This window comes from Callospermophilus lateralis, unplaced genomic scaffold, assembly GCF_048772815.1.
Source record: "Callospermophilus lateralis isolate mCalLat2 unplaced genomic scaffold, mCalLat2.hap1 Scaffold_182, whole genome shotgun sequence".
Taxonomy (NCBI): Eukaryota; Metazoa; Chordata; class Mammalia; order Rodentia; family Sciuridae; genus Callospermophilus; species Callospermophilus lateralis.
The window spans coordinates 1,433,169-1,450,011 of record NW_027512854.1 but is presented as its reverse complement, the minus strand read 5'-3'; the positions used below and the strand labels follow the sequence as shown (position 1 = coordinate 1,450,011).

The following is a 16,843-nucleotide window of genomic DNA, read 5'->3' as shown; positions in this document are numbered from 1 at the left end:
GGATATTCCATGTTTATGTCTTTGTGAAAATGTATTAGCACACTCTCCCGGTGATGGACATTTAGGTTCCTGGTGTTACAATCATGTTCTGTTGAACATCCTGCACGTGTCTCCTGGAGCGCTCACCAGAGAGTTTCCCCAGGAGTTTGCCTACCATGTAGGACACACCCACGCTCATTGTCACTGAAATTTGCCAAATTGTACTGAAGGGGCTATACCACTTTCTGCTCACCCCTGTGTATGGGGGTTGATTTCTCTGTATCCTTCACTTTTTATAATCTGCTCTTGCACATTTAACTGACTAAAAACTGCCCACAAATTTGATGGATCTGATCTAGTGCCTCACTGCCACTATTGTATGATCTTTAATAAAGTTGAAATTGATTTTCTTTATTTTCTCAGGTTGGAAAAGAACAATTTAACTATGAGAATAGTCTGGATGTTTTTGTGACATATTTGCAAAACTTCACATGTATAATCTGGGTGTTCCTTTAATTATGAAGCTGTACTGTATGGCTTCATCCACACACCTGTTCTGAGTTATCTCTGTTTCTGAAGCTTCCTTTTCTTTTTCTCAATTTTCAATTCAGTGCACTATTTGTAGTGCTGCCTATGAGGCCACTGAAATGACTCCTGGGGAGGGCCTTCATGGGCCCTTCTCCTCCTGTGTTTGGAACTCCATCATTGCAGGGGGAGTCCTTCCTGTAATTAATGTAAATGAATCTGGAGTTCTGCTGAAGCAAATTGTCCTGTGCTCCAGTTAGTAGGGCCAGAAATAGTGACTTGGAGGGTTAGCACAATAGCACTTAGTGTAAGGCAGTTTTAAGTGCAGGGAGATTGTATATGGCAGCAGGAGATTCTTGGTTACTTTCTAATTTCAAGTGTGAAAAGAGAAAAAACACCAGTGTACTGATCTTTATTTATAATAGATATTGCTTGATAGAACCTTGTCCTTCAAATTAGAAGAACATAAACTTTTGATTGTTTGGCTTGACTTGGTATGTATAATAACCTATATCCTGCAGTAAGTCTAGTATAATTTCATTCTTTAATGAAGGGGGCATGTTGAAACAGACTTCATTGAGAATCAGGTGAGGATATAAAAACTTGCATTCTTGAATGTATACACTTTTTTATGAGAATTTCAGTTAGTAGTGGGGATATATGGGGCCCCCAGGCTGTTTGGCTCTCCCCCAACTCCACTCCCACTTGCTAGTTCTTCAGTCACAATGGCCATTTTAATGGAAATAGTCAGTCCTTAGAAGAACCTGGAATGTGTATTATTTAGATTTGACTGGACTGACAAGTGGGATTTGTTTCATCTACTCCAGTTATCAAAAAGATTAACCCTTTGCCCTCTACATTCTAATTGTAACCCTTCAGAAACAAAGGGGCTGTTTGTACAAGATAGTTGAAAAAATGAGGCTGGATGCCAAGTGAACTGTTTCTCAGTTGAAGGAGGTAGCAACATTTTTTTTTCTTCTTCTGTTGCAGGCTTCTATAGAGGTTTCTGGTGAAATCGCATTATGCAAGACTGGATTTCCTGAAGATGTTTACAGTGCCATCTTATCGAAGGATGTGCATGAAGGACAGCCTCTTCTCAATGGTACAATCTCAAAAGATATATTTGTACATACACTGTCCATGCTCTTGAAACAAATTAGCCATTAAAAAATGTCTGAATCATCTCCACTGTATAACAAGTATGAATTTTTTCACAATCACTATAATGAGACTGTAGGGACTTTATTTTAGGATTACAGAAGAGCTCATGTATCTCTTATGTACATAATTAGAAGGCTCCTGGTATTTTGAAAATTTCAGATTTCTTCCTTTTTCAGTTTACAGTAAGATCCATTATGCAACCTTCTTGCAATTTTTCTGCATGCATTTTGCTTATTTTGAAGAAAAATATTTATCAGACATTTGGTTCTGATAGTTTTCAAAATTATTTGCAGCAAACATCTTCTTAGTATTTTGAATTAAAGAAAGGAAGTTATTATAATATTATCTTTAATAAAACATGTCAAACTTTATTATTCAGCTGAATTGTAATAAACAAATTTAAAAAGTAATGTCTCAGTGCAGGAGCATGAAATCTGTATTTTTGTTATGACATTGTTTATAGAAATTACTAGATAGCTAATTTAGTTGTAGCATATGTGAATTTCAAATGTAGACTCATTTTCCGTGTAAATATGGATCCAGTTCATTATAGTTATCATATGAAAACTCTTGCCAACAAGTCTAGATAAAATCTGGAATAAAACTTGAGTATCAGAAGTAAAATTGAAAGTCCCTTCCTTTAGCTCCAATTGGAAGCAAATAAAATTTTGGTTAGTAGTATTTTCATGGACTTATTTATCATTACACCAAATGTCATTGAAATGTGAAAGCAAGAAGAATTGATTAGTAAGTTCTATTTAAATTTTAATTCCTTGCAAATCTTGCATATCTCTGAGGCTGTTTTAGAGAGCCTCATTTAGAAAGTCTGTGTAACCTCAACTAATTAATTTACACAGAGCTCTACCACATAGCCTTAATTGAAGTGTCTCCATAGCACTGACAAATCTTAGTGGTACAATTATTAAGAATGCAGTAGACAGAGGACTTTGCAATGCAAATGGCCTCTTAGCCACTGAAGTTCTTTGGAGGAACTTACATTTTATTTTAATTTCTGTTTACATCATGGTGGGCTCACACCTATTTGATCTCTCTGAAGTTGGTTTTTAATTTTCTTAAAGCCTGCCTCCTGTCATTGCCTCATTACATGGTATTTTAATGAGTGAATGTTTGAGTTAGTCTGTCTAAACATGGAATTGCTATCTTATCTCTTGGGTAACGATCCACTTGATGGTGGTTTAATTCAAATCACAGTGTGTAAAGTTTGTTTAATTCAATGTGAATCTTGATGTTCTGCCTGCTTGTCATTTTCTTTAAATTTGTAAATTATAAGGAGGCCTCCTAGAACCTATAGGATGTGTAAATAGTGTTTGAATTGCAAAATATATTAGTATGATTCTATGGAATAATTCAGGCAGATAAAAAAAATTCAGTGGGATCTTTCGCATTTTGCAATATACATTTGGGAATAATTTTTAAGAGGGTAATTCCATTTTCTAAAAGCTTATAATTTGTTGATTACAAATAAACATATGGTCTATCACTAGAAACCATTGACTTAGATTGACTTTGACTTTTGAAGAGTTTTGAACGTGATAGCTTACATTCTAAGTTTTAGACGATGCTTGTAACAGTAGAAAGCAGGCATAGCTTCTTGCCAGTATCTATTTAGTATAACCTAGAAACTTCAGAGGTTTGCTGAAGTTGTAAATGTGATGGATTAAAAATATTTTTGACTTGAGCTCTAGCCATCACTGTAAGACGTGTGTATGATTGTATGGTAGCATTTCCAGATGACACACCATTACTTTTTTTAATCATTCTCAGAAGATGTTAGAGGACACCAGTGTCTTAAAACTTAAAACATTCTGTTTAAAAATATTGATTAGTAGGAAAAAAGAAACTTTGAAAGGAAGAGAATTTACTTCAGCTCTGGGGAACATCACCATTTCTCTTTCCAAGACTGTTGTCACCAATTAATGCTTCTTTTGGAGAACTGTGAGTTAAAAATGATTTTCGGTTTTATTAAAGTTTTGTATTTTTTTTTGAAGTTTTCAGAGGGATGATAATCCAAAGCTGTCTCTGTACCTTAAAGCTGAATATCATGCTATAATTATATCTATGAATTCTGTAAGTCCATTTACCTAAATACACTATAGCAGAAAGATATATTGCCAAGTCAACCACAGTGACTGCTTTTGTACTTGGGTGTTGAGAGCCACAGCCGAAGGGGCTCCAGCAAACTTTCAGACTGCCAGCTGATGACTGGCTCACAGCGGCCCCAGCAACACCTAGCTGATTGGCTCCTCTGTGGAGATGCTCATTGAGCTGTTTCCCTGCCCTTTCAGACTACCAGCTGATGATTGGCTCACAGCAGCCCCAGCAACAACTAGCTGATTGGCTCCTCTGCGGTGATGCTCATTGGGCTGTTTCCCTGCCCTTTCAGACCACAGAGCTGCTCATTGGGGGACTTTTTTGACTCCGCCCATGCAACCCAGCCAATCGGCGGCCGCGGCGGCGGGAGTCAGGGGGCTGCGTCCATGGGCCCGAGGCGGCCGGGCGGAGGCAGTGCGGGCGGGCGCGGGGCGGCGCGCGCGCTGTGAGGCCCGTCGGCAGCGGCGGCGGCGGCGGCGGCGCGGCAGCCTCGGCGTGTGGCGAGCCGGGCCACGGGAGAGGCAGGGCCGGGCCTGCGGCGGCGGCTGGCCGGGGATGCGGCGGCGGCTGCGCTGAGCCCCGACCCCGCCGGGAGCGCGCGGGCCGGGCCTGCGGCGCCGCCGCCGCCGCTGCGACTACCATGTCGGCGGCCAAGGAGAATCCGTGCAGGAAATTCCAGGCCAACATCTTCAACAAGAGCAAGTGTCAGAATTGCTTCAAGCCCCGAGAGTCGCATCTGCTCAATGACGAAGACCTGACGCAGGCAAAACCCATTTATGGTGGCTGGCTGCTCCTGGCTCCAGATGGAACAGATTTTGACAACCCAATGCATCCGTCTCGGAAATGGCAGCGGCGGTTCTTCATCCTCTATGAGCATGGCCTCCTGCGTTACGCCCTGGATGAGATGCCCACAACCCTCCCACAGGGCACTATCAACATGAACCAGTGCACAGATGTGGTGGATGGGGAGGGCCATACTGGCCAGAAGTTCTCCCTGTGCATCCTGACACCTGAAAAGGAGCATTTCATCAGGGCAGAAACCAAGGAAATCATCAACGGGTGGCTAGAAATGCTAATGGTTTATCCCAGGACCAACAAGCAGAAACAGAAGAAGAAAAGGAAAGTAGAGCCACCCACCCCGCAGGAGCCTGGACCTGCCAAGGTGGCTGTCACCAGCAGCAGCAGCAGCAGCAGCAGCAGCAGCAGCAGCAGCAGCATTCTCAGTGCAGAAAAAGTCCCCACCACCAAATCCACACTCTGGCAGGAAGAAATGAGGGCCAAGGACCAGCCCGATGGGAGCAGCCTGAGCCCAACTCAGAGTCCTAGCCAGAGCCAGCCTCCTGCTGCCAGCTCTTTGCGGGAACCAGGGCTGGAAGGCAAAGAAGAGGAGAGCAGCATGAGTAGTGATCGCATGGACTGTGGCCGCAAAGTGTGGGTGGAGAGTGGCTACTTCTCCCTGGAGAAGACCAAGCAGGACCTGAAGGCTGAGGAGCAGCAGCTGCCCCCGCCACTCTCGCCCCCCAGCCCCAGCACCCCCAACAGGAGATCCCAGGTAATTGAGAAATTTGAGGCCTTAGACATTGAGAAGGCAGAGCACATGGAGACCAATGCCTCGGCAGTGCCCTCCCCATCAAGCGACACTCGCCAGGGCCGCAGCGAGAAGAGGGCATTCCCCAGGAAGCGGGACTTCACCAGTGAAATCCCCACAGCGCCTCTATCGGACACCTCAGCTTCCCCCGTCTCCACACGGAAGAGCCAAGTCACTGGAAAGGAGGTCCACGGAGTCCTCCATGACGCCTGACCTGCTGAATTTCAAGAAAGGCTGGCTGACCAAGCAGTACGAGGACAGCCAGTGGAAGAAACACTGGTTTGTCCTGGCAGATCAGAGCCTGAGGTACTATAGGGATTCCGTAGCTGAGGAGGCAGCTGACTTGGATGGGGAAATTGACTTGTCCACATGTTATGACGTCACAGAATATCCAGTCCAGAGGAACTATGGCTTCCAGATACACACAAAGGAGGGCGAGTTCACACTGTCTGCCATGACTTCTGGAATCCGGAGGAACTGGATACAGACCATCATGAAGCACGTTCACCCAACCACTGCCCCAGATGTGACCAGCTCATTGCCTGAGGAAAAGAACAAGAGCAGCACATCTTTTGAGACCTGTTCAAGGCCAAGTGAGAAGCTTGAGACAGAACCAGGGGAGCCAGATCCTGAGCAGAAGAGGAGCCGTGCACGTGAACGAAGGCGGGAGGGCCGCTCCAAGACCTTTGAATGGGCTGAGTTCCGCCCCATCCAGCAGGCCCTGGCTCAGGAAAGGGCCAGCACTGTGGGGCCTGCTGATGCCCATGAACCGGGGCACCTTGAGGTAGAGCCAGGGGAGCTGGAGCGGGAAAGTGTACGGCGGCGGGAAGAATGCCGCAAGCGATTTGGGATGCTGGACACTGCAGATGGACCAGGTGCTGAGGACATGATTCTGCGAATGGAGGTTGATAGGAGCCCAGGGTTGCCAGTGGCCACTGACCTCAAGACACAGAATGTCCATGTGGAGATTGAGCAGCGGTGGCATCAGGTGGAGACCACTCCTCTCCGGGAGGAAAAGCAGGTGCCCATTGCCCCCCTGCACCTGTCCTCCGAGGATAGAAGTGACCGACTCTCCACTCATGAGCTGACATCCCTGCTGGAGAAGGAGCTGGAGCAGAGCCAGAAGGAGGCCTCGGACCTTCTGGAGCAGAACCGGCTCCTACAGGATCAGCTGAGAGTAGCCCTTGGCCGTGAGCAGAGCGCCCCGGAGGGCTATGTGCTCCAGGCCACATGTGAGCGGGGCTTTGCTGCAATGGAGGAAACACACCAGAAGAAGATTGAAGATCTGCAGAGGCAGCACCAGAGGGAGCTGGAGAAGCTGAGGGAAGAGAAAGACCGCCTCCTGGCTGAGGAGACCGCCGCCACCATCTCAGCCATTGAAGCCATGAAGAATGCCCACCGGGAGGAGATGGAACGCGAGCTAGAAAAGAGCCAGCGGTCTCAAATCAGCAGCATCAACTCGGACATCGAAGCCCTGAGGCGACAGTACCTGGAGGAGCTGCAGTCGGTGCAGCGGGAGCTGGAGGTCCTCTCAGAGCAGTACTCGCAGAAGTGCCTGGAGAATGCCCACCTGGCCCAGGTCCTGGAGGCCGAGCGGCAGGCCCTGCGGCAGTGCCAGCGTGAGAACCAGGAGCTCAATGCCCACAACCAGGAACTGAATAACCGCCTGGCTGCAGAAATCACACGGTTACGGACACTACTGACCGGGGACGGTGGTGGAGAGGCCTCAGGGTCGCCCCTCACGCAGGGCAAGGATGCCTATGAGCTAGAGGTCTTGTTGTGGGTAAAGGAATCAGAAATACAGTACCTGAAACAGGAGATCAGCTCTCTCAAGGATGAGCTCCAGACAGCCCTGCGGGACAAGAAGTATGCCAGTGACATACAAAGATATCTACACAGCTCAGCATCGCAAAGGCCAAGGCAGACTGCGACATCAGCAAGTTGAAAGAGCAGCTGAAAGCAGCTACAGAAGCCCTGGGTGAAAAGTCCCCCGAGAGCCCTGCTGTGGCAGGATATGACATAATGAAATCTAAAAGCAACCCTGACTTCCTGAAGAAAGACAGATCCTGTGTCACCCGGCAGCTCAGAAGCATTAGGTCCAAGTCTGTAATTGAGCAGGTCTCATGGGATAACTGACTCGCGCCCGCTTCCAGGTCCCCTGTCGTAGTCTGAAGGAAGGCCTGACAGTGCAGGAGCGGCTGAAGCTCTTTGAATCCAGGGACTTGAAGAAAGACTAGCTGCGTCCCACGCAACTTTTCACACCCTTCCCAGCTGGCGGCGGCACGACCCAAGCAGCTTCTTGTCCGTACTTTTGTTTGTTGTCATTGTCATCATTAACTGTGGGTATGGATGCGTGAGAGACTGGTGTCTGGGTTGTCCACACACTCCCTGCCGTGCTGACTCTGGTTTCTTGTCCCCGTCACAGCTTTTTTTCCATGGTATCTGAAATTAGTGAAGCTCGAGCAGTGGGGCGGGGAGGGCTGTCCCATGGCGTCGGAGCAGAATGCCCACCACAGCCCCACCGCACTCACTGTCAGTATAAGGCTCAGCGGCCTGTTGATAAGCTAGCCCTGTCTCAGAGTGCAGGATGGGGACTTGGCTGCTGTCCCAGCTCTGCTGCCCACTAGCCGGGCACCACCAGGCGGGCAGGTCCTGTTGGGCAGAGAGGAGCCACCTGGATGGTCGGGTTTTACAGAGGTGCCTCCCCTGCCTGGTTGCTGGAGGAAGAGGCCCTGCGGGCTGTGCAGCCTGCATGCGCTGCCTTTTGGCCTGGGAGGAGGACAGCATTTGGTATTTGTTCCACCAATGCAGCTTAGAACCACGCCCCAGATGACCCTGGCAAACCTTTCACAACCTGGAAAATGTTGGAAGCAACCATTCCTATTTTTGTTTGTTTTTTATTAAATCTTGCACAAAAAATAATAAAGTTTGATCATAAATTGTGCTAAGGCATTCAGAAAAATTTAAAACACTATTGAAATATGGCATCTGTTATTATTCTTACTATTAATATGTACTCTGGTTTCTAAGTTATCCAGTCCAAATTTTTTTTTTTATTTTTCAGCCCTGTCCTTATTACTTAGTGGTCTCCCTGCTAACAAATTGTCGTTTTTAGCCTAGCCATGTCAAGCCAGGTGAATATTACAAACAAGAAAATTTTAAACAAATATCTAATTAAGGCATAAATTGGTGTTTCTCAACTTCAGCACTATTGACATTTTAAACAGGTGATTATTTAACATGTGAGGCTTGTCTTGTGCATTTTGGGTGTTTAGCAACACCCCTGACCTCTGTCCATTAGGTGCTCCAGTTTTGACAACCAAAAATATCTCCATTATTTACTAAATGTTACATAGAGGGCAAAATCACCCCTTGTTGAGAACCACTGCATTAAAAAACAAATAATTATTACCAATGTTTAACACCAAAAATGATAGATAGGATACCGTGGCAAAGTTAGGCTGACCTAATAAAAATGCATTATTAAAATTTTATGAGATTTATTGACTTGTTTTCTTGATACATGTTGGCAGATCTAGACCAGATAGTACAAGGTAAAGCAGAGTTCAGCTCCCTGCCTTGTTCTGTTAAAAAAAGAAAAAGAAGAAGTAGTTGTAAAAATTCTAATTTATCTGGGATGTTTGTATAAATGGAGGTGATAATTTTAGCATCAGTTCCTGACTCTGGAATATTCTGGGTGCATGTGAAAGCTGGTCTGTGATTAATCGGTTGTAGTGGTTCTGGTGTGGTTCTCTTGAGGTCTGCAGACATCTCCTTGCTTATCCTCAGGATTGTGCACTTGGGGACCCTCATATCAGGAATTTCTTTCAGAAAGATACCAGGAATCAGTGGGAACTTTGTCACCAGCCAGGAGACAACAGCTGCCCTGGCCTGTACTGAGCATCCCTTAAAAGGTGACTAGTTGGATTCTTCTTCCAAGTCACTGATGGGGCATTGAAACGGTCAGTCCAGAGGAGCATGGTGATTCATACTGGGGACATTCCAGCATCTTCTTCCCGTTGAAGGGTCTGATGAACAAGGCAAAAATCAAAAAGATATGACTCATGGCCCCTTCCCACAGGCATTTCTCATGTAATAATTGCTGTGGCACTTTGTGGGTAGGGGAATCTTTGTCAGAAATGTCTCCCATAAAATCCTTCAGCCATAACTTCCTCCCGAGGAGCCAACATTGTGAGTGACTCTAGGTCTTTCCAGGGTATCACTTAGATCACTGAGGTACCGTTGAGCTGAATCCCCAGTCCTCCCCATGGTTCTTGACTCAGAGAATTTCAGTAGACCAGCTATGATCTTCTTCCCCTGGGAGGTCTCTGAAACCTCACTTATGAGTCCCTGTCACTCTTAGGTATTTGTCATATCCCATAGGTGGATTAGACAAGAAAATGGTTGAGAACCATTTGGTGTCTACAGAGCTAACCCTTGATACTATTCATCAGAAGATATTTTTCTAAAATTTATTTTCCATTCTGAAACCAACCTACAATTCAGATCAAGTGTGGTACATTGTTTTTTTTTTTAAGAAGATGAACAGGTCTAGCCAAGCATTACAATGTGCCTAAGATTATGACATATTAATAACAGACTCAGAATTTGTAGACTGGATACCTAAAATCTCTCATGGCATAATAACCTAAGTATTCTACCGACACCAAATCCAGATAATGTCGACTCAGTGGTGTAGCTTGATATGTGAGTCGTTATGAAAAACCATCTTTGACAGCTCTATGGCATAGAATTTAAAGAACAACATATTGTAAATCAATCTAAAGCCCATCTTATTGTTCTTCAGCCATTAGGTCATTTTGGGAATAATGTAAAATTAAACTTTTAGTAACCCAGACATGAAATATCCAATTGAACATGTTCTTATTGAATATGTTTCTGTATCAATTATATGAGGACCAATGGAAAAATATTTGTCATATGTGCATACAGGCTTGGAACAAACTGAAAATGTTTAGGGACTCAGTGCTTTTGCCCACCTAACATCTCACATGTAGAGGGTGACATTACTGAACACTGTGACAAATAATTTCTTTACAAATGACTGGTCTTGTAGTTTTCTTACTTTCTCTTTTTCCAGATACTGTCATTATTCCTTAGTATTTTTAAAAATATTTTTAGTTGTTAATGGACTTTTATTTATTTATTTATATGTGGTGCTGAGAATCAAACCCAGGGCCTCACATGTGCTAGACCACTGCTCTACCACTGAGCCACAACCCTTCCTCAGTGTTTTTAAAAGTTAAAATGTATATCTTCACTCAGCTTTCTTGGAGTTTATATAAATTACTAATTCTTTTGTGGAGGAGTTGTCACTAACAGCTTAAAGGAATATATAGCAGAGATCTTATATTTTCCCTGTACTTTTTTCCAGAGGTAATTTTATGTTATTTTTTTTTAAAATTCATGCTTATTTTATACAGTTTTTCAAAGAGAAGGACTCTGTACAGATGCCTACAGTAGAACTGTGTTAGTCTCATCAGCTCTGAAGTTTTGATGTCTAAATCTAAATTATTTTTATTTCATTTATGTGTAATCCAACTTAACTTTCTCTTCTCAGGCCTTGGGGAATTTTTGATCACCTTTGATGAACATATCTTTTCTTTTCTCTTTTTTCTTTTTTCATCTTTTTTTTTCCATTTCCTTTTCTAACCACAGTATTTTGATGCATCTGAATTCTGGATAATTAACTACATAGATGTTTAAATGTTCTGTCCAAAAGGGTATCCAGCAGCTACTTGTAACTATGGATCATTTGCAATGTGGATCATTCCAGATTTTGAATACCAAGTACCATGAAATAAATTGTTTCCTTTTAGATTTTGATTACCTTGAAATGATACTATCTTGGTTATGTTGAGTTAAATAAAATATGCCATTAAAATCAGTTTCACATACATCTTTTACCTTTTTAGTATGATTTCTTGAATATTTGAAATTACACATGCAGCTCACCTAATATTGCCACTGGGCAACTTTGCTCTGTTTCCCATAGTTTCTTTGCACCTTAGCACCCACATTCAGTATTGAAGACCTATTTCAGTTTGATTGAAAGAATATTTGCTATGATCATATTCTGTGTATGCTTCTCACTACTGTACCTTTCTTAAATTTTAGCAAAAAAAAAAAACACACACACACAAAAAAAAACCCTTTTTACGTTTTTGTTCCACAAATTTCATCTCTTGTTGTGATTGCCTTTCTTCCTTGAGAGAATTAGTGTATGCTCTTTCACTGGCCCTGGGCCTTGTTTGCTTGCCAGCCTGTGTAGATAAGGGGCTTTGAGTATCGGCTTTGATCTGCATGTTGGAGTTTATAAATCATTTACTTTGTGGGCAGGGGTCCTCAGTAAATTTTTTTTGCTTTTCCTTTTCTTTTAAAATAAAGCTTGAGTTACCAATTAAAATGTATTTATAAGAGGCTACATATTTTTATTTCTTGGGAGTTAACAATTATTGGATTTTCATAGATGACCAGAAGAATGCTATTATGTGGTTTCTAGAAACCATTTTTTTTTAAACTAGCTTGTTAATTTTTTAAAACGTGATTGAAGTTTTAAGTGAAATTCACAGCCTTTTGTTGAATCCATCACCTTCATGCCTCCTTCAAAGGAATTTGGAATCCTAGCCTCTTGGCTAGCCATTTGGTACAATCTCAGCTGGAGCAGTCAGAATCCCTTTCTGCTTATTAAGATCACAATGTGGAATTCCACAGGCTGAGACGCCACTCACCCATTTTGGGATGGTGAATGCAGAAAGTCAAAGGTTTTATTTTGGCTCAGGGAATTTGTCTGTGACTGTGGAGCTGAAATATGAAACAAACCAGCTCTGGAGCCATAGAGTCTTGCATTTATAGTGGGAGTGATTAGATAAGTGGTCTGCTGGTGACATGGACATGATTCATGCTCTGTCTACTGAGGACTGAACTTTCCAAATACTTTCAGTACACTGATAATGCTAAATATATCTAACTGTTAACAGCTAATTGTCTGTCGGGATCATTGTCTGTTACCCTTTAAGGCTAAGGTCAAACCGTCCTTCCAGTTTTGTATATATAAGTATACAAATTAGTGGTAGAGGAAAGCAAAGAAAATCTATTTTTAAAACAGTGTACACTTTTAAATCTTGGGTACATTAAAAGTAATCATCTCAACTACTGTTAAACTGCTTGTTACTCTTGTTGTTTAGTGTTTGGCTCTGGAACAGTATCATACAACTTTACATCTGGGGAGAAAATACCTTATAGATCATCTGCTCCATGCACTTAATCTTAACAGGTTGTGATTTTGTTTAAGGAAGTTGTGTGACTTTCAAGTCTCTGAAGCTAACACACTGATAGCATGAGTTAACCCGTGTTTGAATCTCTTAAGGTTTTCCTTCTGTCAGAGTTTGTTTCTCCACTCAAAAAGATTTTGGAACAAAACATCCAAGAACTAACTACTTTTAATTTCAGAGAAACAACACCTGTCTCCCTGATCCCTAGTTGGTTTTCATTTATAAAATGATAGGTCTTAGATGATTTCTAAGATTCTTTTTTTGTTCACACAAATTATAGCATGAGGTCTTTCCTTTAAAAATGAAAAAACAACTGCGGGCAGTGTTATTACCTCAAATACATATGTTTTCAATCTTTTATAAAGGCACTTCAATTTTAAGGTTATGTTAAGGGACATTTAAAAAATCCAGATGAAATTCCCACTGCTTGGAGGTGGAGGTGGGGATGAATGTGCGTGCGCACACACATGTGCAACATGGGCTCTGAGATCTTTCCATATAGGTCAGCACACAGGCTCTAAGAGAGAGGCTGAGATGGAGGCTAAGACCAACTTGTCAAGCTTTTGAGCTTTGATAATAAAAGTCCTGCTCTGTTCTTTTCTTCCCTGGCAGCTTGTGTCTTGCCTGTTTCCAAGGCCTGTAAGTAGGCCAGAGAGCCACTGCAGGTCGGCCTTGGAAGATGATAAGAACTCTGTTTCTTGCAACAGTAAGCAAGAATGCTCCCCTTCTGTGGCTTTGCACTGACCAGTTGCTGGGTGGGCGTGTTCCCTCTTTTTTTTTTTAATCCTTTTGCATTTCTCTCCTGTGTTAACCTCATTCAGCTTGATTTACCCTAAGTCCTGCTTGGAAAGAGGAGGGCATGGTGAAGAGAACCCACAATTTAGAAAATGGCAAATTGGGTTTCCAGAGCAGCTTTGTCCTGTTCTGCTGGAGACCCTTGGCCAAGTCTTGCCACCTCTTTCTGTCCTCAAATGCATCCCTTGTGGGCCTGGGTACTTTTCTCCTTTGAACTTTCATTGTAGTAAATAACATATTTGCTTTAGAATAAGGTTATTCTTTCTTTCATGCTCTTTTCCTTCCTTCTCTTCATGGCAGAAAGGTGTGCTTACTCTACTTCCTCAAGAGCGTGAATATTCCTTTGCCGTCTCCTGATAACAATAGTTGTTGCTTAGGTGCATCAGCCCACTAGTTTTCAGTACAAAATTTATTATTTCAGACTTGAGGGACAAAGGCCAAAGCTTTTGTGATGGGAAAATACCCTGGTGACTGTTGCTGTGAGCATTTGGTCTTGGTCAGCTGACTCTTTTCTTGGTTCTGTCCTTATTAGTCCCCTTTTCCTAAGTTTGATTCTGACTGACTTCCTGGCAGAAGTGGTGCAGAAATTTCTCCCTGTTCCTGGCCCTAATTCAGCATCTCACAAAGGGGCCAGGTTAATTCTTAAGAAAAAATTTATGCAGTCAAAGAATGTGGTTTACAGAGAGTCCCATGTAGGGAAACACTGTTTTGTGATGTTAGTTTTTGGCTTCAACTAAAACAAAGAAGAATTAATCCACAGAACAGTGCTTAACAGGGGAGGTAAGAGCAGAGGTCCCTGTGTGTGATTAGTACAGTGCCAGGGTATTTTCCTTTCTGGTGTTGACGTGGGTAGCACCAAGTTCTTCATTCAGAAATGGAATAAAGCCCTAAGTGTGTCAGGTTATTGCCTCTTATCTCAAGAAAGGACACCATGTGGCCCTGTATTTGTATGCTCTTGCCATGACAATTCCTTCTGTCAAAAATGATTTTCTCCAGAAGTATGGTATGTAAATTCTTGGCTGATCATTCCAAAAGTGAAGGGAATACCATTTGTTAACCAGCCTTTTTGAAAATACTATTTTGGCATATGAAAGAGGAAGTAACAACCCTTGGAAGTGTTGACACTATTTATGTGCTTTTAGTTATAATAAGGATACATGATTTTATAAACAGTAAGAAAAGCTTTCTTCTTCATCTTCAGATTATCTGGATATGTCTCTTTTTTTGTTGTTTGTTTTTGTTTTTAAGTTTCATATTCTTGAGTAGCCTAGGAAAGCATCAAAGAGCTTTTGACATCAGTTATTTGTGAAATCACCTTGAAGCAAATAATTGGCTCTGACTTGAACGATACTGAAATTTGCAAAAATAAATCATTCTTCAGTTCTTGAAAATAACAGTTCAAAGTGTTGTATAAGTATGGTTGTTCCATATGTAGCTCCTCATATTGTCTGTTCATTTATTATTATAATACCTAAAGAGAGATGTGGCCAAAGAATTCAGCTTTAAGTTTCCAAAATGTTTAATGATGATCTTCCTCCCGAAATCCTTCCTGAACTGTGCAAGAAGGAGGAAATCATGACTTTACTTCTAAATGTGTGGGGATATAGAAATCCACCAACTTACAGTAGGACTAACTTTTAAGTAGGATGATGACATTTCTTTTTTGTTTGTTAATTGTATGTAAATTAGTAAAGTGCTTTTTCTTTCATAAGAGTATTGGATTCTTTTTTAAAAGAGAAAAGTTACCTAGGTCACTGGCTAGTCTACCTATTTATTTATTTTGTAGCAACAGGTATCTTGTTTCTATGGAAAATGTCATTAATTTGTATTGGGCACGTAAAAATGAATATTCTTTTCTGCTCCTTATTTTTTCAGTAGCATGAGTTTGTAGGTACAGTAGTTATATCATTAGCTGTCTAGTTATTCTGGCCATGGTTCAGAATCTGGTTTAATAAGATTAATCATAATGCTTTTAGTACTGGAGAAGGTGCTATTGTTCTGTCAAAGTATTATTTAACGGCTGATGTGAACAAAGCCCATTGAGGTATGAGTGGACACAACTTTTCATTATTCTGCCTTTCTTGACTGGCGAGGTAAATGGAATTCTACAGAGTAGGGATAGAAAAGGGAAGTGTATTTATTTGTTTAGATATTACTCCTTATAGGTCAGGTTGAGAAAATTGGGAAAGGCTGCTCTGTTCTGACTTGTTGTTGTTGTTGTTTGTTTGCTTTTTAAAAAAAAGGACTTAAGAGAGTTTTTGCAAAGTGAGGTTCACATGGACAGAAAGTGGCTAGTTAAAACTCTTGGGTAGGTCATCTGATGAGTGCAAAATATAGTGTCATAGGAAAAAAAACTAGAATTTTTAATTTTGTCATTAAAATTTGCATATATTATTGGGCAGGCACACATTGCACACATGTGATTTGAAGACTTAGAATAAACTTGATTTTCTGAAATTCCTCTTTGGATGGCTTCTTTATTTGACTGTTAGAGGGACATGAATGTGTCTTTGACAGCTATTTGATTAAAAGCTGAGCCCCAGTCTGTCAGGGTGAATTAGATTTGGCCAGGACCCAAGTGTATGTGATTGCATTTCATCTACTTCCTATCTTAACAGATGGATCTGTTTCTTTGACTATTCCTAGTCTGTCCTTTAGCAATACCTAGATATACCAATGTCTGTAGAGTGCATTGATCAAAAAAAGAGTTAATGATGCTTTTCTGAGGAATGTTATGTTTCCCATAGCACTTTTTAAATTTATGGATCAAATAAGCAACTGAGAGTTTTCAGCACTTTTTCAGATCTTTGGAAGTTGTCTCCAAAGCCTGATCCAAAGAAAATGAGGCCATTTATCTTTCCAGGGGTTTCCATGCCCTCTCAACACCTATGTGTTAATGGGATAAGTAAGAGTGGTTTTCACTCCTTGAAATCTGCAGGCTATCAAATGGAGAGGAAAAAAAGTGGAAAGGTTACTGCTTCCTATGTCTACCAGGTTTTATTATGGAAACTGTTCAGCCAGATAATTGGGCTTAATTTGTTACAGAGGGGGAGATTTGTATTGTAAACAAGAAAGTTTTTTGAAGATAAATCTTGTCCATAGTTGTTACAATAATGCTAGAGGAAGCTTGAACTTTTTTTTTAAAATTTTTTAATGGCCTGGAGTAAGAATCAGAAGGGCCTTTTCCTTTTCTTTCTTTCTTTTACAACCATCTGCCTTTTTCTTTTTATCTTTTTTTTTTTTTTTTTTTTTTGCTAGAGCACAAGGTGTTAGTGGGGGCTAGATAGTGGTGCTAAGGTGTTAATTAATAGTTTTCACAGCTTCCTTCCTTCCTTCCTTCCTTCCTTCCTTTTTTTTTGCACACTAATTAAAATACACAAAAACCTTT

The 16,843-nt window shown here is 41.9% G+C and overlaps 1 protein-coding gene and 1 pseudogene across 1 annotated transcript in view; one reads left to right on the top strand and one right to left on the bottom strand.

The window, feature by feature from the left end:
* Positions 1-4,408: 4,408 nt before the first annotated feature.
* On the top strand, positions 4,409-7,604 carry LOC143640333 (myosin phosphatase Rho-interacting protein-like; annotated as a pseudogene).
* A 209-nt stretch (positions 7,605-7,813) lies between these two features.
* LOC143640334 (asparaginyl-tRNA synthetase-like) overlaps positions 7,814-16,843 on the bottom strand; it is a 68,657-nt gene continuing 59,627 nt past the window's right edge. The window contains exon 6 of the mRNA XM_077108173.1: positions 7,814-8,017. Within this exon, the coding sequence (XP_076964288.1) occupies positions 7,814-8,017 (204 nt within the window). The remainder of the gene's footprint in view (positions 8,018-16,843) is intronic.